We start from the raw sequence: 21,810 nt of genomic DNA on the forward strand, positions 1-21,810 counted from the left end.
ACTCAATTTCCTGGAATGGAGCGAATTTGTGACTTCGAAGGGAAACATCTGCATTTCCTTTCCCAAAAATACTCCATTTGCATTAGACTGCTCCCTGTGACATTTCCACCAGATGGCAATACAGTCTTTGGATGACAGAGAGTCTTGCTGGTTTTCAAAATCTCTAGAAATATTTGTGTAGGCACTATAAAAAAGCATTTTTTATAAATGAAAAGCTCCCATAACTGCCCCCCATTCTAACGCAACCATCTTTATTTGCATATATTCACTTTGAGTTTTTGTCAATATTCATACAGTCATAAGTACATTTATAATGTGCATGGCATTTTAGTCTACTATCAAAATTCAGCACAATGTATATCATTTACATATTTCTACATGACCTTCATAATTATTGCAGCAGTTACATACTATTACACATAGTAAACCTTTCCCCTATTGTTACATAGTATGTAGTATGCACTTTTTCACCTGTTATAGATAATGCTGCAGGTAATGGCACACAATTGGCACACAGTTTTGGAACATTAGGAAGAATTTTAGGGATAGCAATACAGGGTGAAAGACATAGATGTCTTTTGCTCTTTAACTTTTCCAGAAAGATGTGCAGATTTACATGGCTATCAGCACTGTGAGAGGATCTGGGTTCTGACCAGTTGCACTAGGCCCACGTTTTTGTTTTACTTTATTTTTTTAAATCCTAAAAGTCAGGTACAGGGTCTTTAGCCTGTAATACTAGCACTTTGGGAGACTGGCGGGAGGATTACTTGAGCTCAGGATTTCAAGACCAGCCTGGGCAACAGAGTGAGACCCAGTCTCTCCAAAGAAAGAAAGAAAAATAGGCAATGGCTCATGCCTGTAATCCCAGCACTTTGGGAGGCCAAGACAGGCAGATCACCTGAGGTCAAGAGTTTGAGACCAGCCTGGCCAACATGGTGAAACCCCGTCTCTACTAAAAATACAAAAATTAGCTAGGCGTGGTGGTGGCGCCTGTAGTCCCAGCTACTTGAGAAGCCGAATTGCTTGAACCTGGGAGGTGGAGGCAGCAGTGAGCAGAGATCGGCCATTGCACTCCAGCCTGGGCCACAAGAGCGAAACTGCATCTCGAAACAAAACAAAACAAAACAAACCCAGGTGTGGTGGTGCATGCCTGTAGTCCCAGCTACTTGGGAGGTTGAAGCAGGAGAACCGCTTGAGCTGAGAGGTTGAGACTACAGTGAGCTGTGATTGCATGACTGTACTTCAGCCTGCGTGATGGAGCAAGACCTTGTCTCCAAAAATTATATATAAGGAAAGGACTTGAAAATGCATTTCTCCCGAACTAGGTGATGTTTCTGTGTGTGTGGCCCTTCTTCACAGTGGCCTCCTAGGAAAACAAGACCCTGACTCAAAGAACACCTCTCATTACAGTAAGACTGCTTGGAATGCTTTACTTTTTAAAAAATTTAATTTAATTGTTTAATGTGGTAAAAAATATATAACATAAAACATAAAACTAACCAGCTTAACCATCTTAAGGGCACAATTCAGTGGCATTATGTACGTTCTCTTTGTTGTGCAACCATCACCACCACCCATCTCCAGAACTCTTTTAAAATCTTCCCAAACAGAAACTCTATACCCATCAAACAACTCCCATTTCCTTCTCTCTTCACCCCTGGCAACCTCCATCCTACTTTTTCTTTATATGAGTTTGACGGCTCTAGGAACCTCTTATAGGTGAAGTTATCCAGGTCTGTCTTTTTGTGACTAGCTGGTTTCACTTAGCATAATGTTCTCGAGGTCCATTCATGTTGTAACATGTGTCAGAATTTCTTCTCTTTCTAAGGCTGAAGAATATTCCATTGTATGGACCTACCACATTGCATGTATCTGTTTATCCACTGAGGGACCCTTGGGTTGCTATGGAAAATAATGCAACTACGAACATGGACGTCTGTTCCAGTCCTTGCTTTCAATTATTTTGTGTAGACGCACAGCAGTGGAATTGCTGGATCAGATGGTAATGCTATGTTTGCTTCACTACTTGGAATGTGCCTTTATGCATATCGTGATAAAATTTGATCTGTACGACAGTCCTGTGAGATAAGTAAGCATTGATCTCTGGTTCAGAAAAGTGATTTCTTCAAAGTGAAATGATGAACGGAAGAGTATCCTGACCTTAAACTTCGCTTTTTTAATTGCCCGTTCACCTTGAAGAGTGGTTCCAATCACAAGTGTTACCTTCCAAGGACAATGTCATTCTGGTTATAATCAGCTTGCTCCCCTGCCCTGAGCCTTCTGTCCAAGTCTGTGCAGGTGTGGGTCTGGGGCAGGGGACAGCTCATCCATTTCCCACTGCACGGAAGAGAGGCTGTGTCCAGGGCCCCAGCAACAAAGGTTTCTCCTTTGGGTTTCTGTTTCCCTCTTTCAGTTCAGAGTCTGTCATCTGAACCATGAGGATCTGGTGGTTTCTGCTTGCCATTGAAATCTGCACAGGGAACATAAACTCACAGGACACGTGCAGGCAAGGGCACCCTGGAATCCCTGGGAACCCCGGTCACAATGGTCTGCCTGGAAGAGATGGACGAGACGGAGCGAAGGGTGACAAAGGGGATGCAGGTACTCACCTGGCGGCTTCGGCTGCCTTTCAACTTCTCTCTTCATTCCTTTCATCTCATCCACTCATCATCTGTGTGGTTTTTCACCTACCCACTCACACCCCATCCATACATACATACATCAACCCAGCAACACTCACTGGGGCCTGACCCCATTCATCCATCCACCCATCTGCCCAGCAACACTCACGGGGTCTGCTCCATGCCAGACTCTGTGCCAGGTGCTGGTGGAGAGCACAGGGCCAGATCACCATGACCCCTGCCCTCCTGGGTTCTCTCATCTCTGACACCGCAGGACATTTTCAGTAGTATACGATGTCATGGATCCTCCCATCTCAGGCGACAGGTATGACGGATTTTTGGCAACAAAAGGCTAATAGAGAGATCTGATCACGAATTATTTGGCAGCAAGCACCCAGCTGCAGTGCAGGTAAGAGCTAATACCGCATCATGCCATGAAGCAGGAGATGCGGAGTGACAGATGACACATACAGCTGCTGCTTATGCATCTATATGACCTAGGTTGGGACCCTGTCCCAGGGTCTGGGGATCTGGGGGACAGGATTCAGCCTCTGGGAGGGAGATTTGCCAAAGCTGAGAAGTCCGAGTGGTTTCCATAACAACAACCAATAGACTTGGTTTCCGAATGGGGTACCATTCTTGAGCCCTGGTCTTGACCATAGGGTAACATATCTAAGGCATATGCAGAATGATCCATCTGGGTTAAGGGCACAGTTCAGTGGCATTACAAAAAAATATATCAAAACTTCTATGGACCTTTTTAAAGATAAGTTTGTGTTTCTAACACATCTCAGCTTATGGCATTTGGTGGCCTGATGATGTTTTGAGTGGGCTGGATGAAGCCAAGGGTCACCAGGAAGCAACATTCTTTCTAACCACCATCCTGCACATCTGCTCTGTGAGGTGTCTTCTCCTGGCTCACATCTCCAGCTCATTGACACTGTTCCAGTCCCCAGGTAGCAAACAGCCCAGTCCAAATGAATAGCAAAACCTTGTCATTAATGAAATCAGGTCTTCTGCCCTCACACTGGGACCACAGTAGTGTGTGTGTGTGTGTGTGTGTGTGTATTGTATTTCTGAATATATAAGATTTTCATTTTTTGTTATAAAATTTTACACACAAAAGGAGATAAATAGGTGATAGATAAAAAATAGAGGCCAAAGACAAACACTCCTATATTCAATACCAAATTTCTCTACCTCTTCCCTGTTGAATTTCTCTCCTCTTTGCTCACCAGTGTCCATTCTTTCAAGTTTTATATACTTCTTAGAAGCAAATTATGTATCTATTTTTCTATGTAGTTCATAGGTATTATATATAATATATATTATTTCTTAGAAGGATATTCATTCACATTGCTCACACTAAAATTTACTTCATTTTTATCTTATCTTATCTTATCTTAAAGTGTATTTTTGCATATGTTTTATACCAAACATATTTTCCATATACTACCTGTGCATAATGTAGAAACATATAAATATCTACTGATTGGGGTCTGTGTTCATGCTTTGTGAGTTGTGGTTGCGTGATCATGAAAGCTCAGAGGCCACTGCTCTAGAGAATGGGAGAAACGAGAGCCAAGCAGGGGAACAAAAAGAGGGAAGGAGAGGAAGACACAGGGGAACAGCCAGTGGAGGGGAGGGGAGCACAGGGAGGGGCAAATGTAGGGATAAGCCCCCTGCATTCAGAGGTCCCACGCTGACCAAGGCCCCACTCAGGAGCGCTGGTGTCCCAGGAGAACAGACATCGTGACAGAAATAAGTCTGCCTGTGTCAGTCCTGTCTCAGGACCTGCAAGCCGGCCCAGCCTGCGCCTGTCGCCGCACAGCCACGTCAGTGGGTCTGAAGTATGGGAGTCTCTGCTGCTTTGTGAGAAGCCAGAGTCTGGGGTGAGCTGTGGCCCAGTGAGCACTCTACTGCCATGGCCAGAATCGTCTTCAACCTGCTGACGGATAGCACGCCGACCTGGGGCTCAGAGGGGCCTGTTCTGAGCACAAGGACTTGAGTGTAGTCAGCAGAGCCCCACTCACCTGATGTTCTCTGCCAGCTTGATTGGTGGCATTTCCCCCAGTCTAAGGCACTAGAGGGATCCTTCCAGAACTCTCTCTTCTATCTTGGGATAGTGTCACGTAACCATAGTCATCTGTGTTTTCATAGGAGCCTAGTAAATCTTCCGTTCCACTCTCCTCAAGAGTAATGGAAGAGAAACAGAGTGAGGAAACCTCCTCGCACCTCCAACATTCAGACCACGTCCCAAGTCCTTGTCGCAGCAGAGGAACACAATCAATTGTGACAGTCAGTCCCCATTGCACACACTCCCTCTTCGTCCTGTCTTGCTGTGCACTCTAGGCACGTCCTAGAGATGGGCGCTTGGGAAGTCACTCAGTTCATTTCTTAGGTCACTTATCCCACGCAGCTCAGCACCCAGATGCCTGCTCATGCCTGCCTCTCTCCACCTGTGCTCGTGTGGAAGACAGAGTGCCCGTCAGGGCGGGGGTCACCCCCAGACTCTCCAACACACATGGCTGATGGAGACCAATGGCCAGAAAATCAGAAACGGAATTTCAACTCATGCCTATTTTCTTCTTTTCCACCTAGGAGAACCAGGACGTCCTGGCAGCCCAGGGAAGGATGGGACGAGTGGAGAGAAGGGAGAACGAGGTTAGTAGTTCCTATTTATGGTGCTCTAATTCTGAGAAGTCACATATTTATTAATAACTATTAAGTGTTTACCATGGACAAGTCCTCCATGCTGATTATAATCTTACAATAAAGGCAACACAGTTCTTACTCTCTAGATGGTGGGGGATTCTGCAGGGATTGGCAGGCTTTGCAGAGGGCTGGGTAGTAAATATTCTCAACTCCGCAGGCCATACAGATCTGTCACCACTACTCAACTTCCCCTTGTAGTGAAAAGAAGCAGTAGATGCTCCATAAATAAGCATGGCTCTGTTCCAGTGACACCGTATGTGTGAAGACTGAAATGGGAATTTCCCATGATTTCCATGTACTGTGGAATATTATTTGTGACAATTTAAACACGCAAACCATGGCCGAGCACCATGGCTCACACCTGTAATCCCAACACTTTGGGAGGCCCAGGTAAGAGAATCACTTGAACCTAGGAGTTCCAGACCACCCTGGGCAACATAGTAAGACTTTGTCTATACAAATAAAAAAAAAATTAGCTGGGCATTGTGGCACGTGCCTGTAGTCCCAGCTACTCAGGAGGCTGAGGTGGGAGGATCGCTTGAGCCTGGGAGGTTGGGGCTGCCATGAGCCATGATCTCGTCACTGCACTCCAGCCTGGATAACAGAGAGGGTGACCCTGTCTCAAAGCAACAAAAAACAAGCGGACAAACAAAACCCAGAAAAACAAAAAAAACATGTAAACCATGTTTGTTTAGCTTGCGGGAGGGAGGCTGAATTTGGCCTGTGGCTGTAGTTTGTTGAACCTTGAACCTTGCAGTGGATGAGCACTGAGGAGTGAGACTGAGTTTTTGACTTGGTGCATCTGGCAGCACTGCATGGAGGAGGTGGCACTAGAACTGGTCCCTGATGGGTCGGGATGTAGTCGTAGTGGCAAACTTGTGTAATCTTCACTTCGTGCTTTTCATGTACTGACTCACTGAACGCAATATCCCCAGACGCTAGGTAGTTTTATCACCCCAGTTCCATAGGTGAGGGAGCAGAGGCACGAGGCTCACTAGCTCATCTGACGTCCTGTGTGCATATGGGGACAGAATGGAAACCTGGCATTTAGCCTCAGAGTCCACACTTGCAACCACGGCTCTTTGGTATGGGTGGGGGTGCAACGAAGCATCAAGGCTTCTGTAGATGATGAATTGCCGGTGGGATAGATGGGTTGGGGCTGGGGTTGGGCAGGAGAGGGCAATGCCTTGATGCAGGCTTTATTTTATGTTCACTCCAGGGAGGAGGTTTTTAGAGGATGGCACAACTAGGGTTGAGTGTCGGTTAATCTGCCTGTCTCTGCTCTGCAGAGTGCTTTCTGTCATGGATTGACATTATTTAATAGCCAGCATGGTAGACTTAGATGGTAGGGTTGTAATTTCTAATGTGAGCCCTGACACTAATTTAGTAGACAGTAGTCAAAAGGTGTGTTGGGATGTGTGTGTCCATGTGCACACACGTGTGTAATTGGAGTAATTGATTTTCATTTATTTTTATTTTTTTTGAGCCAGAGTCTCACTCTGTTGCCCAGGCTGGAGTGCAGCGGTTTGATCACGGATCACTGCAGCCTCAGCCTCCTGGGCTCAAGCCATCCTCCCACCTCAGCCTCCTGAGTATCTGGGACTACAATTGTGCACCACCGCGCCTGGCTAATTTTTGTATTTTTTGCAGAGATAAAGTTTGGCCATGTTGCCTAGGCTGATCTTGAATTCCTGGACTCAAGTAGTCTGCCCACCTTGGCCTCCCAAAGTGCTAGGATTACAGGCATGAACCACTGAGCTGGGCTGGAGTAATTGAATTTTATTTTCTTATTTTTCTTTTTCTTTTTTTTTTTTAGAGTCAGGGTATTGCTATGTTGGCCAGGTTGGTCTTGAACTCTTGGCCTCAGGCAGTCCTCCTGCCGCGGTCTCCCAAGGTGCTAGGATTACAGGTGTGAGCCACCGCACCCAGATGGAGTAATTGAATTTTAAACTCTGGGCATATACTGAACCTGTGCACTACTTTGTTTCATTTGTGAGCTCAATTATAGAAAAACCAAAGTTGTTCACAAGGGAATCTTTCACAAGCTATCTCTTTATTTGCTCTTTCTCTATTTAGGAGCAGATGGAAAAGTTGAAGCAAAAGGCATCAAAGGTGATCAAGGCTCAAGAGGATCCCCAGGAAAACATGGCCCCAAGGGGCTTGCAGGGCCCATGGGAGAGAAAGGCCTCCAAGGAGAGACTGGGCCTCAGGGGCAGAAGGGGAATAAGGGTGATGTGGGTCCCACTGGTCCTGAGGGGCCAAGGGGCAACATTGGGCCTTTGGGCCCAACTGGTTTACCGGGCCCCATGGGCCCTATTGGAAAGCCTGGTCCCAAAGGAGAAGCTGGACCCACGGGGCCCCAGGGTGAGCCAGGAGTCCGGGGAATAAGAGGCTGGAAAGGAGATCGAGGAGAGAAAGGGAAAATCGGTGAGACTCTAGTCTTGCCAAAAAGTGCTTTCACTGTGGGGCTCACGGTGCTGAGCAAGTTTCCTTCTTCAGATGTGCCCATTAAATTTGATAAGATCCTGTATAACGAATTCAACCATTATGATACAGCAGCGGGGAAATTCACGTGCCACATTGCTGGGGTCTATTACTTCACCTACCACATCACTGTTTTCTCCAGGAATGTTCAGGTGTCTTTGGTCAAAAATGGAGTAAAAATACTGCACACCAAAGATGCTTACATGAGCTCTGAGGACCAGGCCTCTGGCGGCATTGTCCTGCAGCTGAAGCTCGGGGATGAGGTGTGGCTGCAGGTGACAGGAGGAGAGAGGTTCAATGGCTTGTTTGCTGATGAGGACGATGACACAACTTTCACAGGGTTCCTTCTGTTCAGCAGCCCGTGACAGGGGAGAGTTTAAAAATCCGCCAGACCATCCATCAGAATCAGCTTGGGATGAACTTATTCAGATGGTTTTACTTTATTAATTCCTCCAATTATTACAATAATCATAAAAAGGTGAAAATGGAAAAGTTATTCCCAAAACTGATTCTGTGTAACTTACTATTTTTCCAGGAGTAAATATTTAAAATAGCTCATGGTTTATTCTAATTTATTTCACATTTCTTATTCCTATTATCTGAAGAATCCCTCATCTGTGCGTTTCTTGTGGGAAGAGTGTTTTAATATCATTTTAGTGCTCTGAGGAGTCATATGAAGATGTATCCCTCATCTGTGTTTCTGAGGACATTAAGGGGAAATTAGAGGGAAATGTTTATTCCATTTAGTACTAGCAACAGCTTTAAGCTGGTGATGCTGTCATACTCCAGAAAGCTGTAGACACTGCTCATTTTGTCTTTTAAAAAATTTTTATTTTATTTTAAGTTCTGGGATACATATGCAAAACATGCATGTTTGTTACATAGGTAAACATGTGCTGTGGTGGTTTGCTGTATCTATCAACCCATCACCTAGGTATTAAGCCCTGCATGCATTAGCCATTTGTCCTGGTGCTCTCCCTCCCACTTTGCTCATTTTCTAACCTAGGTTTTAATCACCATTTTACCCAACAAATCATTGTTTGATCATTATTTGCCAGACTTGAATCTCTACTTGTTTTCTAGGATCGCCCTAATAAAGTACACAAACTGGGAGTCTTTAAACAACAGAAATGGACTTTCTCACAGTTCTGTAGGCTGGAAGTTTGAGATCACCGTAGCAGCAGGGCCATTCTCCCTCCAAAGGGGATACAGGAGGATGCAGCCTTGCTGCTTCCAGCTTCTGGCAGCTGGTGGCAGCATCACTCCAGTCCCCGCCTCCATCTTCAGGTGGCTGTCCTCCTTCTGCATCAGCCAAATTTTCCTCTTCTTACAAGGACAGCTTCCCTAATCTACTATGACCCATCTTAATCATATCTGCAGCTCCTTATTTTCAAATAAGGTCACATGTACGGGTACCGAGGGTTAGGACTTCAGCATCTCTTTTGGGAGACACAGTTCAACCCAAAACAATCTGCCCTCTGATTCCCAAAGTTGATTTCCTTCACCTGTGCAAAATACATTTTCGCCCCATCTCAACATTTCCAAAAGTCTTAACACTTTCCGCGTCGAGCTTTCCTGAGCCCCTCTGGTGCAGCCACCTGCCTGTCCCATACACCCCGCCCACCATGGAGTCCAGAGGGTAATGAGCCAGCAGCCCCAAACCAGACACCAAGGCGCCCAAAGCCACCACCAAGGCCAAGGTACTTCTGGCAGACGATGGGAAAGCCCCCTTGACCAAGCCCTCGAAGAAGGAGGCCCCGGCCGAGAAGCAGCAGCCACTGGCAGCCCCCACCACAGTGCCTGCCAAGAAGACCCTGCCCTTCTCAACAACCACAGCAACCTGAAGCTGGTCCCCACGGGCTCCATGATCCCCAGCAGTCCCGTTGCAACCCGGGAGCCCAAGGGTCCTGGGGACGGGGCGGCGGAGGACGAGGCTGCCAGTAGGTGTCCTAGGGGCCGAGGTCCCTGGTCCTGCGAGAACTTGAGGCCCCTGCTGGGAGTGGCCTATACCGTGGCAGCCATAGCCTTGATCCTCGGTGTGGCCTTCCTGGCCTGGAAAAAATAATATCTGGGGCCAGGCGGTGGGCACGGAGCCACTTCCTGTAGAGACCTGAGGAAGCCAGTGCATGCAGAATTCACCCTTATCTATGTGTACACACGGACATTCATTACACGTCTATATATGCCCCCAACACATGCACACAGTGGCGAGGACACCAGGGCCCACCCCTGCTGATCCAGGACTTCCCCAACCTCCAGGGCCGAGGGAGTCCATGCTCCGGGGTCCACAGTGCCGGATGCCGGGAGAGGGCACAGATGAGGAACTGCGAGAAAGGAATGGACCCTGTGTGGGATCTGGCGGTGGCTGGGTAATCCTGGGCCCCCAGGGCTGGTCTCTGAGTGCAGGTGGGGGTGCCGGGATGGGTTCTGCCTGGGCCCAACCCTCGCGGGGACATCAAAGGGCATGGTTGTAAAAAGAAAAAAAAAAAACCACACCATCAGATTGCATGAGACTCACTCATCATCACAAGAACAACATGGGGGAACCACCCCCATAATTAAATTACCTCCACCCGGTCCCAGCCTTGACACCTGGAGATTATGGGGATTGCAATTCAAGGTGAGGTTTGGGTGGGGACACAGAGCCAAACCGTATTATTCAAATAAGAAATCAAAAGAGGAATTGGAAAGTTTGTTGAGCTGAAAATGAAAACATGACATACCAAAATCAGGGAGCTGCAACTAATGTATGCTTGGAGGCAAATTTAAGCACTAAGATCCTACATTATAGCAAAAAAGAAATGTCTCAAATCAGTGACCTGAGTTTTCACCTTCAGAAACTGGAAAGAGACAGCAAATTAAACACAATGTAAGCAGATAAAGAAAATAATAATAATAAAAAAACAGAAATCAATGAAAGAAAAAAGGGAAAATTATAAGAAAAATCCAAGAAAGTAAAAGCTAATCATTTTAAACAATCAATTAAATTGTTAAACTTCTAGTCAGCTGATCAAGAAAAAAGTAAAAAGGCACGAATTACCAACATCAGGAATGAAAGGGTGGGTGTCACCAAATCTTCTACAGTAACTATAAGGAAACAATGGACTACTGTAAGCCATTTTTTTCTAATAAATTTGATAACTTAGGTGAAATGAACACATTCTTTGGAAGCCATAAACTATCAAAGTTCACTCAAGAAGAAATAGATAACATGAGTATCTAGTAACAAAATCAAGTTTTTAATTAAAATCCTAATGACAAAGAAAACTATAGGCCCAGGTGGTTTTCATGGTGAAGTCTAACAATATTTAAGGAAACAATAACAATTCTACACAAATCCTTCCAGACAATAGAAAAGGAAAAGGTCCTTTTTTTATTAGATGAAGACAGCATTACTTTCTTACTAAATCAAACAGACATCATAACAAACAACAATAGAGACCAATATCCCTCTGAACAATGATGAAAATATTCTTAGCAAAATTTTAGCAAATCTAGTTTGTCTATATAATTCATGACAAAGTATAGTTTATCGCAGGAAGACAAAGTTGATTTAACGTTCAAAAATCAATAAATGAACTTTATCATATTAGTGGATAAAAAGAAAAATGCATATGATCATCTCAATAGAAAAAGCACTTAGTAAAACCCAACATTGAGTCATGATTAAAAGCCCTCAGAAAACCAGGGATAAAATGAAGAGTCCTCATAGGATACAGGCCATCTACACAAAAATCTGTATCTTCCTAAAATTGAGAACAAGGTAAAGATATCTACTCTCACCACTTTCATTAAACATTGTACTGGAGGTTCTATCTCATGAAATAAGGCAAGAAAAAGAAATCAGTCATCTAGATTGGAAAGAGTAACACTTTCCTTATCATTTGTGTAGACCAGTCCATGGAATCCATGAAATAAAAGCTATTAGAACTAATAAGTGAGTTAGCAAGGTGGCAGAGTTCAAGATTAATATACACAAATCAAGGGTATTTTTACATAAAACAATCAGAAATTGAAATTTTAAAAGTTATTTCCAATACCTTTAACAAATATAAAATCATTAGCCATAAATCAAATAAAACATGTGGAAGACTTGTACATTGAAAACTACAAAACATTGCTGAGAGAAATTAAAGAAGACCTAACTAAATGGAACATGTAACATGTTCATGGACAGGAAGACTTGAAGTTGTTAAAATGTCAGTTCTCCCAAGTTGAGTTATAGATCAATGGAATCTCAATCAAAATTCCAGAAGGCTTTTAAAAGTAAAAATCAATAACTGAACTTTAAGTTTTTATGGAAAAAATGAAGAACCTAGAATAGTGAAAATAATTTTGCAAAAGAAGAACAAAGTTGGAGGACTTACTTATCTGATTTCAAGGCTAAATATAAAGCTATATTAAAACAGTATGGTATTGGCATACATATAGACAAATAGATCAATGAAACACAATAGAGATTCCAGAAATAGACTCACATATATATGGCCAATGGATTTCTGACAAAGTACAAAGACAATTCAATGGAGAAAGTATAGTCTTTTCAACAAATGATGCTGAATCCCCAAAAAAGTGAACTTTGATTCATACCTCACCATATATACAAACTTTAATTCAAAGAAATCATAAACTTTAAACTATAAAATTTTAAAAAGACAATAGAGCAGAAATCTTCGTGACCTTGGATACAACATAAAAAGCATAATTCACAAGAGAACAAATTGATAGTATGCATTTCATCAAAATTAAAAACTTCCACTCTTCAAAATACACCGTTAAGAGAATGAAAAGACATAAATCAAGAGGACATGTTTTTAAATCACATATCTGTAAAGGACTTCTAAGCAGAACATAGAAAACCCTCGAACCTCAATAATAAAATGCAAACATCCAATAAAAAGAGGAACAAAAGTTTTGAACAGACACTTCACCAACAGAAATATTGATGGCAAACAGGATCATGAAAAGAGGCTTAATATCATTATTCAATAAAGAGATGCAAATTGAAACCACAAGCTGATACCACTACACACCTGCTAGAAGGTGTAAAATTAAACAGACTGATATACCAAGTGATGGCAAGGATGTAGAGAAATTAGAAACCTCCTACACTGCTGGTGGGAAGGTAAAAATGGCACAACCACTTTGGAAAACAGTTTGGCAGTTTATTAAATAGCTAAATACACCTACCATATGATCCAGCCATTCCACTCCTAGAGAGAGAAAAGCATATGTCTATATAAAGGTTTGTATGCAAATGTTTATAACAGCTTTATTTGCAATAACCAAAAGCTGGAACCAATCCAAATGTTCGTCAACTCCTGAATGTATTAACAAATTGCCTTTACTCATAAAATTGAAGACTCTTCAGCCATAGAAAGAAATGGGGTTGTTGATACTGCCAAAAACATGGATGAATCTTAAACTAATTTTGCTGAAGGAAAGAAGCCAGACTTCACAAAAGTATGAGGACATACACTATGCTTCCAGGTATATAAAATTATAGAAAATGCAAACTAACCTATGATAACTGAAAGTATGTCAGTGGTTGCCTGGGGACAGGCTGAGGGTGGAGAAGTGGAGGGAAGGATTACAAAGGGCACAAGGAGAGACTGGGGTGATGGACACGTTTATTATCTTTTTTTTTTTTTTTTTTTTTTTTGAGACGGAGTTTCCCTCTGTCACCCAGGCTAGAGTGCAGTGGTACAATCTCGGCTCACTGCAACCCCCACCTCCCGGATTCAAGCGATTCTCCTGCCTCAGCCTCCCGAGTAGCTGGGATTACAGGAATGTTCCACCACGCCTGGCTAATTTTTGTGTTTTTGGTAGAGACGGGGTTTCACCATGTTGGCCAGGCTGGTCTCCAACTCCCGACCTCATGATCCACCCGCCTTCACCTCCCAAAGTGCTGGGATTACAGGCGTGAGCCACCGTGCCTGGCTGATATGTTTATTATCATAACTTTAGTGATGGTTTCACAAGCATAAACACATCAAATGCATCAAATTTTGCACTTTCAGTATGTGCGGTTTATTGTATATCAATCACCCCTCAATAACACTGTTTAAAAAAGAAATATTAAAATTAAATTGTAAATTATCAAAGTAAAAGATAAACACTAAAAGCACTTTAAAAAAGGCATAACTGTAAAGGGACTCTGATTAGATTGACAGCAAACTTCACAACTGCAGCAATCACGACCACGCACAGTGGAACAGTATATTCCAAGTGCTGATGAAAATAATCATCAATATGGAATCTACCCTGCTGAACAGTGTTCAAGAGATAGTATAAAATGAATGCTTTTTAAAATTATTTATTTTTAGGGCGGGGCTGCCAAGGGAGGAGGAAGATGGCGGCGGGGGCGAGGTGAGGTGTTGGCAGTGGGAAGGGGTTCGGGCTCAGGGGGCGGGGGGACACGGAGCGATGCCCGCGCCGGCGCAGGGGCGGATAAAAAGCCGTAGCGCCATGGCTCACGCCTGTAATCCCAGCACTTTGGGAGGCCGAGGCAGGCGGATCAAGAGGTCAGGAGATCGAGACTATCCTGGCTAACACGGTTGAAACCCCGTCTCTACTAAAAATACAGAAAAAAAAAAAAAAAAAAAACAGCCGGGCGTGGTGGCGGGAGCCTGTAGTCTCAGCTACTCGGGAGGCTGAGGCAGGAGAATGTCGTGAACCTGGGAGGCGGAGATTGCAGTGAGCCCAGATCGCACCACTGCACTCCAGCCTGGGTGACAGAGCGAGACTCCGTCTCAAAAAAAAAAAAAAAAAAAAAAAGCCGTCGCGCCTCGGGAGTGGGCTGGAGGGAGAGGGGGTGCCCAAGGGCCACAAGAGTATGATGGGGCTGTACGAGCTGCTGTGACGGGTGCTGCATGCGCTGCTCCGTCTGCACCGCACGCTCACCTCCTGGCTCCGCGTTCGGTTCCACACCTGGAACTGGATTTGGCGGCGCTGCTGCCGCGCCGCCTCTGCCGCGGTCCTAGAGCCGCTTGGCTTCACGCTCCGCAAGCAGGAACAGCCCTCACCACACGCACCCGCGCGGGGGGGAGTGCCTGCCCGCAGCCCCCCACCGAATGCGCTGGCGCGCGGACGGCCCTTCCCTGGAGAAGCTGCCTGTGCACATGGGCCTGGTGATCACCGAGATGGAGCAGGAACCCAGCTTCTCGGACATCGCGAGCCTCGTGGTGTGGTGTATGGCCGTGGGCATCTTCTACATTAGCATCTACGACCACCAAGGTATTTTCAAAAGAAATAATTCCAGATTGATGGATGGAATTTTAAAACAACAGCAAGAACTTCTGGGCCTAGATTGTTCAAAATACTCACCAGAGTTTGCAAATAGTAACGACAAAGACGATCAAGTTTTAAATTGCCATTTGGCAGTGAAGGTGCTATCCCCGGAAGATGGAAAAGCAGATATTGTGAGAGCCGCTCAAGACTTTTGCCAGTGAGTAGCCCAGAAGCAAAGGAGACCCACAGATTTGGATGTAGATATGTTAGTTTACTCAGTTCAAATGGTTGTCCTGATCCTGATTTAGTATTGAAGTTCGGTCCTGTGGACAGCACACAAGGCTTTCTTCCCTGGCACATCAGATTGACTGACATTGTCTCTTTGCCTTCCCATCTAAACATCAGTTATGAGGACTTTTTCTCTGCCCTTCGTCATTATGCAGCCTGTGAACAGCGTCTGGGAAAGTCGTGGTCATTGGTTGCATAATTTGATCTGAGGCTTATGGAGGAAAGGACCCAAGTGACTCTGATGTTTAGAAAGCACCTATGAAACCCTGTACACGCCTAGTTCATAATCCTCATAATTTATCAACAAACACAAAGAAGTGTCTTACTTGAGAGTGAGTGTGTGTGTGTGCGCGTGCACACATGTGCACGTTTGTATGTGTGGAAATAAACATAAATGGGGGCGTATTGGAGAAGGAAATACATAGACCTACAACTCTGAACAAATAGCAGTGATGTTTTAGGAACTGAAATGTCACACTTAATAAAGTCTTCAGCCCAGCTACTTCCCTGTTTTCGTGGGGAGAGGACGGCCTGATGAGAACTGTTCTGGTTCTAATCAGGTTCTAGAACAGTTCTGTTTAGAACTGTTTGGCGAGAGAGGAATAATTTTTGTTCAGTCCTTCTTAGTGACCAAACTTTAATTTTTAAGAATAATATATTGACTTACTGAACTGACGCATTCTGAGTTGAAAGGAGCTCCAGAGGAAAGGACTTCTGTGTTGCTCACATGTTAAAAGCTTGCTCACCTTCAGAGCAGAGGGAATACCTATCTTCAGATATCCGCCCATTTTCATCTCTTCATTATAGTCAAACAGTGTGACTTGAGAGTGTTGCTCTGGTGTCTGTATTCTGGCTTATGAAGATTATTTGAAAAAGAACTCTTACTACATTGAAATGCAGACTTTAAAAAATTTAAATATGCGGCCTGGCGCGGTGGCTCACGCCTGTAATCCCAGCACTTGGGAGGCCGAGGCAGGCGGATCACAAGGTCAGGAGATCGAGACCATCCTGGCTAACACGGTGAAACCCGGTCTCTACTTAAAATTCAAAAAATTAGCCTGGCGTGGTGGCAGGCGCCTGTAGTCCCAGCTACTTGGGAGGCAGAGGCAGGAGAATGGCGTGAACCCAGGAGGCGGAGCTTGCAGTGAGCCAAGATGGCGCCACTGCACTCCAGCCTGGGCAACAGAACGAGACTCCTTCTCAAAAATAAATAAATAAATAAATAAATAAATAAATAAATAAATAAATAAATATTGGATTAGGCAGTCAAAAAACAAACCAAACAAGCATAAAAGGTCAATAAGTTGTAATCTTAAAAGTAAAGGTAAAAAACTCATTATAAGTGGAAAAAAAGTTTTGATTTCCTTTTTTGTTTGATGGGCAGTATGCCATATTATACCCAAACTTGGTTTAAAAAATATTCCCATCAACTATTTTTATTTAAAATAAACATTTGAGGGAAGTTACCACGGCAACTTTTTTTCCTCAAAAGTAACCTGTTCCTCTTTGGAACTGCACATTTTAGGGGCATGGTTAATATCTGAGATTTTTACTCAGTAAACCTGATGGTTACCGTGTGTAAAATATCTTTAAGTAGGATTGAAGGCCTCTGTGGGGAGTAAAATATTGCCAAAGCCTACAAAAATAAATTTTACATGTTCTCTTTTATGACAGAGAGCAGCACTGGTTCTGTTATTTTTAAAATGAATAATTGATTTCTTGACTGGTGTTTAATATTTCTTTCCTCACTGCTGATTCTTAGATAGAAACCATTATTTATATTTGATAGACTGTTTTAAGAAAACTCTTATCAATAAGTGTACAATAGTTATCTAAAACTGTACATTTAGAATGGAGGAGTTTAATACTAGATCTCGGAAGTTTGAAAAATAGCAAAGAAGACTGGATTTGGAAAGCATGGTCTACAATTGCTTGTCAAATTCTGAAGCTATGAAGAATAAATGTTTCAACTTTAGATTATGAAACCCCATTTATGATTTTTAAAATACACTTGAAATAAAAATGATTGAACTAAATTTTGGTCCGGTGACATTACTTTGCACTGCATAGCCCATTATACATTGTAAGACTTTTTGTTTTAATTTATTACTGAGAGTTTTCTGTGAAGCTACAGCATATCTAATCAGAGAATTTCTGATTTGTTTCCTTATACTGTGATTATGTTATATTGAGGCATTTGTAGTGCAGCTTAAGACTGAATTTATGCTTTTTGTAAACATGATAGGTGTAAATGTCTTATAAACATTCTGGAGTATGTATAGCTTTAATGAATGAAATTTAATGGACTTGATTAAAATGAAGGGATTTAATCTTTGTTAAAGTGAAGTTAGTCAAATAAATTACCTAGTGGAATATAGCCCAAGCCACTAAAGGTTTAATATTTGCGTTTTTGTGCTTTTATTTTCTCCTTCCATTTATAAGTATATACTTGAAAGTACATCTGTAGCCTATGACTTGAGTCTCTTGAACTTCTAGGAAGAGGCAAACTACAAACTACCAGGATTCTGATTTCAGATATAGGCATTCCAGAACCTTCTCTTTATGAGTTCACCTGCTAGTACAATCTCCACAACTTGAATGGCATTGGTTGTTCTATAATTGCTGCCAAAATCATCACAAGCTGTACATCATCAAGGCTCCCTTTGCACTCCCAAGAAGAGCTGTTCATTTTAAACAAAAGTGTATGTCTTTATTTGTATTGGAAAATATTGTCTTTAAGTTGTTTCTTGTTGACACTCCCCTCAATGGAAAAGTTACCAAATTAAACCTGTTTTATGGATGGCAGCTTGGAGCATAGCAAGAAGTTGGAGGATTTGAATTCCATTCCCAGTTCTCATTGTGTTTTGTTTCTTAATAATAATTGATTACTGTTATAAAGTTTAAAAGGTGGTTTTAATGTGAATAGCAAATTCTGGTATATTATGACTAACACTTAAGAATGCCTGTCTTTGAGAGGAAGGTGTTATAATATTAATGAACAGTGCCAAATACACTGTGCATATCTACAATTTAATCTTTGAATGTATGTTACTGGATTAGCTCCCTCCTCCTTCTTTGTGATGGTGCCATGCACAATCAAATCCTTGTGATGTTTTGTATGTACTTTAACAACATGTAAATAATGTGTAAAGCAAGTTTTTATGATTAAGGAATCAAATTTATTGAATTTTATTATTGAAAGTTGAAACTTAACATGTATGAACAAAAACCAATAAAAGAATATACTCTTTTCATTGACTATAAAAAATTATTTATTTTTAATAATTCCACATAATACCATACGTATTTATGGGATACACAGTGATGTTCCTATACATACAATGTATAGTCATCAGATCAAGGATATTAGCATATCTGTCATCTGAAATATTGATAATTTTTTGTGTTGGGAGAATTCAATATCCTCTTTTAGCTATTTGAAAATATACGTGCTTGACTATAATCATCCTATAGTGCTATAAAACATTAGAACTTATTCCTCCTAACTGTAATTTTGTGTCCTTTAACAAATCTCTCCCTATATCCCCCTTCCCTTTCCACCCTCTAATAACCTGGGTTCTACTCTTTACTTCTATGAGATCAACTATTTTAGCTTTTACATATGAGTGAGAACATGTTTAACTTCCTGTTCCTGGCTCATTTCATTTAACACCATGTCCTCCAGACTCATCCATGTTTCCGTGGAGGACAAGACTTCATTCTTTTTTATTGCTGAATAGTATTCCACAATATGTGTGTGTGTGTGTGTGTGTGTGTGTGTGTGTGTGTGTGTGTGTGTGTGTATAAAATCACATTTTCTTTAGCCATTCATCTGTTGATGGACACTTGGATTGACTCCATAGCTTGGCTATTGTGAATAGTGCTGCAATGGACAGGGAGTTTGCACAACTCTTGGATGTACTAATTCTCTTTCCTTTGGCTCTTTACCCAGTAGTGGGACTGCTAGATCATATGCTAGTTCCATTTTTGTGTTTTTGAGGAAACTCTATACTGTTTTCTATAGTGGCTGTACTAGTTTACATTCCCACCAATAGTGTGTAAGAATTCCCTTTTCTCCACCTCCTCACCAACATTTATTATTTTTTTGTATTTTTGACAATAGCCATTCTAACTGAAGTGAGATGATACCTCACTGTGGTTTTGATTTGCATTTATCTGATGATTAGTGATACTGAACTTTTTCCATATATTTGTTAGCCATTTGCATGTCCTTCTGAGAACTATCTGTTTGAATCATTTGCCCATTTTTAATTTTTTTTTTTTTTGCTGTTGAGATGTTTGAATTCCTTGTATATTCTAGATATGAATCCCTTGTTGGATGAATAGTTTGCAAGTATCTCTCACCCTATGCAAAAGTTAACTCAAAATGGATCAAAGACTTAAATATAAAACCTGAAACTGTAAGAACTACTAGAAGAAAACACAGGGAAAATGCTTTACGACATTGGTCTTGTAAAAGATTTTATGGATAAGACCTTAAAGCACAGGCAACAAAAGCAAAAATAAACAAATGGGATTACATAAAACTAAAACACTTCAGTATACCAAAGGAAACAATCAATATAGTGAAAAGAGAACTGACAGAATGGATGAAATGAAGACTTTCAGAACCAAAGCATCCTGAGAGAGTGTCCCACTGAAGACCTACACACAACAGCCCACTAAGAGGTACACTTTGACCAAAAGTAAATTGAACCTGGGAAGATGGAATAAGATACATGAAGCTCGGGTGAGCAAAGAAAATGCAAGATAATACAGGTAAATCTAAAGGAGCACTGAGTGTGTAAAATAATAATAATCATAACTAATAACGCAGGTAAAAAATACTACTGAACTAAAACGTTATAGAAGATAAACACTAACTTATGATTTAAGGAGAACAACAACCTCTTAACCTAAGAATACAAGAGAATTTCCTTAGCCTGATAAAGAGGATTAAATCATATAGAAAGTATTATCTTTCATTGTAAAATTCAGTGCTGCTCTAAAATCAGCTCCATTTTTATGCCTCATTGTGCTAGAGACCCTAGGAGCACATTGTGGGAAGAAAAGAAATCTGTTATAGGGTCTAAGAAGTAAAAAAAACTAAGCTATTATTATGTGCAGAATATTTTTGAAGAGGAAATTCAAGATAATCTAGAGACAGCTATTAGAATTAACTAGGGAGTTCAATGAACTGCAGGATATAAATTCAGCATAAAAATTACTAGCAAAAATTAGATAAGTACATAAGATTCCATTAACAGTGAAAAATCCCACAAGGTTCCTAGAGATACATGTAATAATAATGTGCAAGACGTTTCTAATAGGAGGAAGTGGGTAAACTTTGTTGGAAGGCATGAAAGGAGACCTAAGTCAATGGAGAAATATGCCATATTCATGAATGGAGAGACTCAATAATGATGAAAATTATCATTACATTGATCTAAAGATAAAATGTATTTCCAAAATCTTTTCCCAAAATGTGTTTTTCATGCTAATTTACAAAATTAACATACAAGAGCAATGAGCCAAAAATAGCCAAGACATACCTAAATATAAAGGTGAGAGAGATAACGGATATCACAACTTATTTTATAGAGCTACAAGTCTTAAGAGAGTGTAATATGGTTCAGGGATGGGTAAATAAAATGAAACTGAGGCCACAGCTAGAAAAAGAACCATGAATACATGTGAACTTGGTATATGATGGGGGCATTACCCCTCAATGGGGAAGGGGTGCACTACTTGGCACGTGTTGCTGGAGCAACAGAAAACAAATTCATCAAGAAAAAATAAATCACAGGTAGGTCAGCACCTACACGTGAGAATGCAAAGCTGTAAAAGATAACATGAGTTTATACCAATATCACAAAACAGGAGGAACAGTTTGAGGTATCAGACACATTAAAATTTAAAATTCTGTTCAGAAAAAGGCACCATCAATAAAGCAAAAAAATCTACAAGCCTCAGTCTGAGAGGATATATTTGCAATCCACATAACCAATAAAGTATCACTATCCAGATACATAAATAGCTCTGAAAATCAGTAAGAAAAAGGCAAGCGACCCAATGGAAAAATGAGCAAATGATAAGAAACAATAAATATCAGGAGAAAACAATGGGCAATAAATACGTGAAAAGAGGCTGAACTTCACTGCTAACACTGAGAAACACAAATTAAAACAACTAGATGCCATTTTTCACCCATTAGAGTGTAAAAAATTAAGAAGTTTGATACTAATGAGTGTTGCCATGAATCTGTGGAAATGGAAACTCTGCTGCTGGAAGGCATGTAAATTGGTACAACCACTTTGGACAGCAAAGCAGCAATACTTAATAATAATGGTAATGATAGCGCTAATGTTTAATACTTATTGAACATTTATAAAGTGCCAGGCATTGTTAAAAGCTGGTGTGGAAAGCTGACAGCACACATTCCCAGAAGCCAGGGGTTCTTTCTGCAGTGGCC

At 41.8% G+C, this 21,810-nt stretch overlaps 1 protein-coding gene and 2 pseudogenes across 1 annotated transcript; all 3 read left to right on the top strand.

Moving 5' to 3' along the window:
* The first annotated feature begins 2,413 nt into the window (after positions 1–2,413).
* C1QTNF9 (C1q and TNF related 9) lies at positions 2,414–9,477 on the top strand. The gene is made up of 3 exons (XM_034936466.3): positions 2,414–2,601; positions 5,223–5,285; positions 7,413–9,477. The coding sequence occupies exons 1-3, from the start codon at positions 2,436–2,438 to the stop codon at positions 8,183–8,185; spliced, it is 1,002 nt and encodes a 333-aa protein (XP_034792357.1). The 5' UTR covers positions 2,414–2,435; the 3' UTR covers positions 8,186–9,477.
* Positions 9,446–9,885, top strand: LOC100980722 (cell cycle exit and neuronal differentiation protein 1-like; annotated as a pseudogene).
* Positions 9,886–13,198: 3,313 nt separating this feature from the next.
* LOC100987076 (dehydrodolichyl diphosphate synthase complex subunit NUS1-like) lies at positions 13,199–18,213 on the top strand (annotated as a pseudogene).
* The last annotated feature ends 3,597 nt before the right edge of the window (positions 18,214–21,810 follow it).

Source organism: Pan paniscus, chromosome 14 (assembly GCF_029289425.2).
Source record: "Pan paniscus chromosome 14, NHGRI_mPanPan1-v2.0_pri, whole genome shotgun sequence".
Classification (NCBI taxonomy): domain Eukaryota; kingdom Metazoa; phylum Chordata; class Mammalia; order Primates; family Hominidae; genus Pan; species Pan paniscus.